Consider the following 6854-nt stretch of genomic DNA (forward strand, 5'->3'; position numbering starts at 1 on the left):
TACATTTTTATGTATTTTCCAAAGATTTGATCATGAGTATGTTTTACTTGTATAATGAGTCAAATCAAAAATGGGGATGGTGTTCATTTTTGTTTTTTAAATGTGGATTGAGTATCTAGAGAAAAGTGACAAGGATGGTGAGATGTTTAGACATTGTGTCATTAGACTATCTGAAGGAGGACACAGTAGTTTTCCTTTTTAAAAAACTCCATTAGCTATGGTTCGAAGGAAGTCCCATGGCTAGTGAAGAAGTCTGGTTCTGGGTTTCTTGAGTACAAAACTGTAAACCACAAATGAGTGTACCATCACATGGGTTGTAGCTCAATAGAAGAGGCCATTAATCTCGGCGCTAACAACTCCATGGCTGTGTCCAGAGGCCCTGAGCTCCCTGACCCTAGGAGAGTCCTACAGTGGTTATGTAGGAGCCACCTCTAAGAGCTCCTAAGAGGGGCCCTCCAACTCCAGCACTTTGTGATTTTTTTCAATATAGATCCTTTGCTGGCCATCCTGATCATGCAAGCCTTCTCATTCCCCACCATCTATCACCCATTGATACAACACTCTCATCAGTCAATATCGGCTTCCTGACTTTATATACAAACATGCAGCCATCGAGGGGATGACAGCCTATCTACAGGATATCCAGAAGGAAGTAGACAGTCAGGAAGAGAAAGAGAGTAAAAGCCAGAAGCAAGTTGATTTGTGAGCCCTGCCTTTTCCTCGCCGTTGTTCAGACAAGCCCAATCATGACTCAGAATAGTGGAACTAGTCATTGGCCTCTCAACTCATCAACACATCTCTATTAATCCTCTTGTTGTGCTGAGGGCTCAATGATCATTGTGTGGGCAGCAGTAAGGTGATTAAGAGGAGGTGCTGGCCCCCAAGTAACTTACAAATAAGAGTAGAAAACAAGTGGCTGGGTGCAGTGGCTCACGCCATAATCCCAGCACTTTGGGAGACTGAGGTGGGCAGATCATCTGAGGTCAGGAGTTTGAGACCAGCCTGACTAACATGGCGAAACCCTGTCTCTACTAAAAATACAAAAATTGGCTAGGCGTGGTGGTGGGTGCCTGTAATCCCAGCTACTCAGGAGGCTGAGGTAGGACAATTGCTTGAACCTGCGAGGTGGAGGGTGCAGTGAGCCAAGACTGCACCACTGCACTCCGGCCTGGGCAACAGAGCAAGACTCTGTCTTAAAAAAAAAAAAAAAAAAAAAAGTAGAAAACAAGCATGTAAAGAGCAGAACTGGAGGAGAAGGGCAAAATAAGAGCACCAGCAGTGTTCAATGCATCACAATGACATGGCCCTAACTGTGCTGAAGAGTCAGAGGGTGCGGGGCTCCAAGGGAAAACACAGCGGATTCAGGACCAGAAAAACAAAATGGAGCATTAGAAAGGTATTCCTGGCTGGAGCTGTAGTATGCTCAAAGGCGTGGTGATGGCTGGGTACAGTGGCTCACACCTGTAACCCCAGTGCTTTGGGAGGTCACGATGAGAGGATCACATGAGGCCAGGAGTTTGAGACCAGCCTGGGCCACATAGTGAGACACCATCTCTACAAAAAAAAAATTAAAAATTAGCTAGGTGTGGTGGTATGCACCTGTAGTCCCAGCTACTCAAGAGGCTGAGGCAGGAGGATTGCTCGAGCCCAGGAGTTTGAGGCTGCAGTGAGCCATAATTATTCTGTTGCACTCCAGCTTGTGTGACAGAACAGGATACTGTCTCTAAAAATAATAATAAAAGAAAATTAGCTGAGCGTGGTGGTGCATGCTTGTAGTCTTAGCTATTTGGAAGGCTGAGATGGGAGACTCACTTGAGCCCAGGAGTCTGAGGCTATAACATGCTATTATCAAACACCGTACTCTAACCTCAGCAACAGAGTGAGATCCTGTCTCAAGAAAAACAAAAAAGGCACAGTGAGAACACACAGCATCTGAATGTGGAGTGGCATGATGCCGCTAGAATGGAAGGTTGGTGGAGTTTACCATGGGAAAGGGAGTTGGAATGAGAGGTTGGAGCCAAGTTAGGGAGTATGGGCCTGAACCTAGGGTGTTGAGAGTCAGTGAGGATTTCTGAGCACAAGAGGACATTGACCTGCAGCAGTGGTAAGAAAGATGAATGACAGACTGGAGAGACACAAGTCGGAGATTCCCATAAGAGGCTATTGGAAAACACGCTGGAGCTCTGAACCAGAGCACTCCTGGTAGGAGTGGAAATAAGATCAGCAGCTTGAGAGACATCCTGGAGACAAAGCTGGCTGAATTTACTACTGAGAAGGACTGGAGGACAGGAGGAGGGAGAGGAGGAGAAAACTTGGGTGCTTTTGAAGATACTGTGGTCCTACCTTTTGCAGACCGCCATATTCATGCCTCAATGCTGGGAGCTTCCCTGGGCTCCTTCTTCCTGTGCCTCACAGCTCTGGCTGCTTGGCCTCTGGGTTTTCCTTGTCTTAGTAACTGAGCTACTTCACTTCCGGCCTTGGCACATGATCACAGTGTTGAACTGTTCTCTTTCAAGGAACACTCTTGTCCCTTCCAGCCAGGCTGCAAGCTCCTCGATGAAAGACCCAGGGCACATGTTGGCGCCCAGCAGGTGTATACCTGTCAAAACACTAAACTGATTTGTGTGTCTGGAAGGCCTTGACTGGTAACCTGACCTCCTTCCCTCCCTCCCCTGCAGAGACCTCACCTCTGAGGACCAGATCGTGCTGCTGAAGTCAAGTGCCATTGAGGTCATCATGTTACGCTCCAATGAATCCTTCACCATGGACGACATGTCCTGGACCTGTGGCAACCAGGACTACAAGTACCGCATCAGTGACGTGACCAAAGGTATGCCTGGACTCCACCTCCACCTTTTCCAGCGCCCAGAGTCTGTGTCTACCCCTCCTGGGGTTTGGGCTCCAATCAGACACATGGGAGGGAGTTACGCACCAACAGGGAGAGAAGGGTGAGGGTCCGACCCATGGGGTTGGAGGTGGGTGGGCGGCTCCTCAGCTCTGCCCACAGTACCTGGACATTGTCTCTCACAGCTGGACACAACCTGGAGCTGATTGAGCCCCTCATCAAGTTCCAGGTGGGACTGAAGAAGCTGAACTTGCATGAGGAGGAGCATGTTCTGCTCATGGCCATCTGCATCGTCTCCCCAGGTATGGGGCCAGGCTGGGAGGAGCTTGGGGACCTGGGGAGCAGGGAGCGTGAAGGACGAAGACCTGCTGAGGGCCAGCTGGGCAACCTGAAGGGAGATGTAGCAAAAGGAGAGGCAGAGAAGGAAATGCCTACTTTGCTGATCTGCAGAGCCCCAGTGGTGTGTGGATGCTGAGGTGCCCCTCACCGCCCTTGGCTCTGCCTTACAGAGTTTGCAGGTGATTCGTAGGGGGGATTCTGAGAAACTAGATAAGCAGGGTTCCTCGAGCCACAGACGGGCCTGCGCGTTCCCAATACTCAGGCTCCGCTCTTGTGTGAACTGGGCTCAACATTCCTGTTATTTGAAGTTTCTCGTGGGCAGGGTACAAAACCCTGGAGCCTGAGAGATAGTTCTGCCTATACAGTTTACCTGATTGATTTTGGAGGCAGTGTGCTGTGACCCTTGACCTCTTCTGCTGGTTAGAGGTGAGAAGAGGGGAAAAAGGCAGAAGAGGAAGTTATTGTAACCTTGGGGACATGACGTTGGTGATGAGGTCCAAAGAGGGATGGCCCTGCCTCAGCCAGTGCTGTGTTCAGGGGACAAGCTAGTGGCCTCTGCCCAGGGATGCTTTCCTGGACTGGAGGCTCAAGGAATGGAGGTGGGCTCCCCTACACCTGCCCAGCCAGCCTTCACTCATTCATTCATCCACTTAGCAACAATTTACTGAGCACCTATTGGGTGCCAGGCACTATGCTAGGTACTGGGGTTCAACAGCAAACAGGACACAGGCTCCTCTCCCATGAAGCTTAGATGGAAACATTAAACAAATGCTATTTAACAACTAATTCCTAACATGGCAAGAGTTTTAAAAATAAAGTAAGTGACACTAGAGAATGGTCGAAGGAGGGAAGCTGACATGGTCTGGGTCACGGAGGTAGAGTGTTGCCAGGAGTCTTTCGGAGGAAGACCTTTTAAGCTGTTACCCGAAGGATCAGTAAGAGTCTGGCAAAGATAGCAGAACAGAGTTCCAAGCAGTGGGAACACAGATGTGAAGGCTGGTGACCAGAGAGCACGGCGCATCGGAACGCTGAGGGATGGACGGAGCATGGACAGAGAGCAAGGCCAGGCAGAGACAGGCCCAGGTGGGCCCATGGAAGGACCTGGGACTGGATCCTAAATACAAGGAGAAGTCACTGGAGGGCTTTGGGGCCATGCAGTGGTATCACCAGTCAGCAGTCATAGAGGGGTGGCCTAGGGGGTGCTGCCATTGAGTGTCTGTGTGGGTGGGAAGTGGGGGGATTGAGCAGTGAGGGGCCCAGCTCAGAGCTCCTGTGCCTTCTCCTCTACCACCCTGTCCACAGATCGTCCGGGGGTGCAGGACGCCGCGCTGATCGAGGCCATCCAGGACCGCCTGTCCAACACTTTGCAGACCTACATCCGTTGCCGCCACCCGCCCCCGGGCAGCCACCTGCTCTATGCCAAGATGATCCAGAAGCTGGCCGACTTGCGCAGCCTCAATGAGGAGCACTCCAAGCAGTACCGCTGCCTCTCCTTCCAGCCTGAATGCAGCATGAAGCTCACGCCCCTCGTGCTCGAAGTGTTTGGCAATGAGATCTCCTGACTAGGACAGCCCAAGGCGGTGCCTGGGTGGGGCTGCTCCTCCAGGGCCACGTGCCGGGCCCGGGGCTGGCAGCTACTCAGCAGCCCTCCTCACCCTGTCTGGGGTTCAGCCTCTCCTCTGCCACCTCCCCTGTCCACCCAGCCCATTCTCTCTCCTATTCAACCTAACCCCTCTCCTGCAGGCCTTTCCCTGGTCCCTTGAGACCTCAGCCATGAGGAGTTGCTGTTTGTTTGACAAAGAAACTCAAGTGGGGGCAGAGGGCAGAGGCTGGAGGCAGGGCCTTGCCCAGAGACGCCCCCACTACTGCATAAGTGGCTGCTGACTGGTGTTGAGGGAACAGGCAGGGGAAATGCATCCATTCCTCAGGGACAGAGACACCTGCACCTCCCCCTACTGCAGGCCCCCCATGTCCCGAGCCTAGTGGGGTCTCCCTCTCCTGCTTACTCATGATAATCGGCCCACAGCTCCCAACCCACCCGCTTCAGTGCCCACCGACATCCCATTGCCCTGGTTATATTCTCACGGGCAGTAGCTGTGGTGAGGTGGGTTTTCTTCCCATCACTGGAGCACCAGGCACGAACCCACCTGCTGAGAGACCCAAGGAGGAAAACAGACAAAAACAGCCTCACAGAAGAATAGTGGATGGTGGCCATAGCTATCCCTGTCACCAAGCCCACAGTTTCTCACCCTGGATCTAAGGGGTTGGTTGAGGTGGAAGCCCTCCTTTCACGGATCCATGTAGCAGGACTGAATTGTCCCCAATTTGCAGAATAGCACCTGCCGTCCTCGTCCTCCCCCTGCCAGTGTCTTACCTCCTGCCCAGGAGAGCCAGCCCTCCCTGTCCTCCTCGGATCACCGAGGGTAACCCAGAGCCTGCTCCCCCCATCCCCTCCCCACTTCCAGTCTGAAGCAGCAGTGAGCCGCGTCTTCTCCACCTGGCAGGGTGGGATGGAGGAGAAGAACTTTCAGACCCCAGCGGCTGCGTCATGATCTCCCTGCCGCCTCGGTGTGGTTCCAAGGTCGCTGTTCACCCACGGGGCTAAGAGCTAGCGCTCCCGCACCCCAGAGTGTGGGAAGGGAGAGCGGGGCAGCCTCGGGTGGCTAGTCAGAGAGAGCGTTTGGGGGTTCCATGATGTAGAGTAACGTCCCTTCTATTCGCACTCCACCACCCAAAAGTCAAAAGGAGCCTGTGAGGCAGGGGCGGAGTGATACTTTGAGTGCATGCTCTCCTCTGCAGCCGGCCCAGCCCCGCCGGTGGGAACCGTCTGTCCGTTTACTCCAGGGTGGGGTCCTTGTGAGAGTGAGCTGTAGGTGTGCGGGACCAGTACGGAAAGGCGTTCTTCGAGGTGGATCACGGAGGCTGCTTCAGATCAGTGGTTGAGTTTGGGGAATGCGACCGCATTTGCTGTGTCTCCAGAAATGTTAAAGTCAGTGGGAACGTGACCGCCCAGCTCCCGGAAGCTGTGTCCTTCCACCTGTATCCGTTGTTCCCTGAAAACCCAGGGAGGAGTCAGACTTCACACTGCAAGAGCCTCGGTGTCCACCTGGCCCCATGTCTCTCAGAATTCTTCAGGTGGAAAAACATCTGAAAGCCGCGTTCCTTACTGCAGAATAGCATGTGTATCTCTTAATCTGTAAATGTATTAGATATGAGTTGTTTTCAGACTCAGACTCCATTTGTATTATATTCTAATATACAGGGGAGCAGGTACCACTGATTTGGAGATATTTATGGGGGGAGAACTTACATTGTGAAACTTCTGTACATTAATTATTGTTGCTGTTGTTTTCTACAAGGGTCTAGGGAGAGACTCTTGTTTGATTTTAGCTGCGGAACGTATTGGTCCAGCTTGCTCTTCAGTAGGAGAAAACACTTGAAAGTTGCTAAATGAGTCAATCCCCTCATTAAGGAAAACTGACAGAGGAGGGCGTGACTCACCCAAGCGTATATAACTAGTTAGAAGCGGGCCAGGACAGACCGGGCACAGTGGCTCACCCCTGTAATCCCAGCACTTTGGGAGGCCGAGGCGGGAGGATCACCTGGGGTCTCGAGTTCGAGAGCAGCCTGACCAACATGGAGAAACCCTGTCTCTATTAAAAATACAAAA

The 6854-nt window shown here is 52.2% G+C and overlaps 1 protein-coding gene across 3 annotated transcripts in view; it reads left to right on the top strand.

Annotated features, from left to right (window-relative positions):
- Nucleotides 1-6854, top strand: part of VDR (vitamin D (1,25- dihydroxyvitamin D3) receptor) — a 69202-nt gene extending 62348 nt beyond the window's left edge. For all 3 annotated transcript variants that reach the window (XM_011987667.1, XM_011987668.1, XM_011987666.1), the window contains 3 exons: nt 2679-2830; nt 3031-3147; nt 4487-6854. In XM_011987667.1, the coding sequence (XP_011843057.1) occupies nt 2679-2830; nt 3031-3147; nt 4487-4746 (529 nt within the window). In that variant the 3' untranslated portion in view covers nt 4747-6854. The remainder of the gene's footprint in view (nt 1-2678; nt 2831-3030; nt 3148-4486) is intronic.

The sequence above is a fragment of the Mandrillus leucophaeus genome, unplaced genomic scaffold (assembly GCF_000951045.1).
Source record: "Mandrillus leucophaeus isolate KB7577 unplaced genomic scaffold, Mleu.le_1.0 Scaffold313, whole genome shotgun sequence".
Taxonomy (NCBI): Eukaryota; Metazoa; Chordata; class Mammalia; order Primates; family Cercopithecidae; genus Mandrillus; species Mandrillus leucophaeus.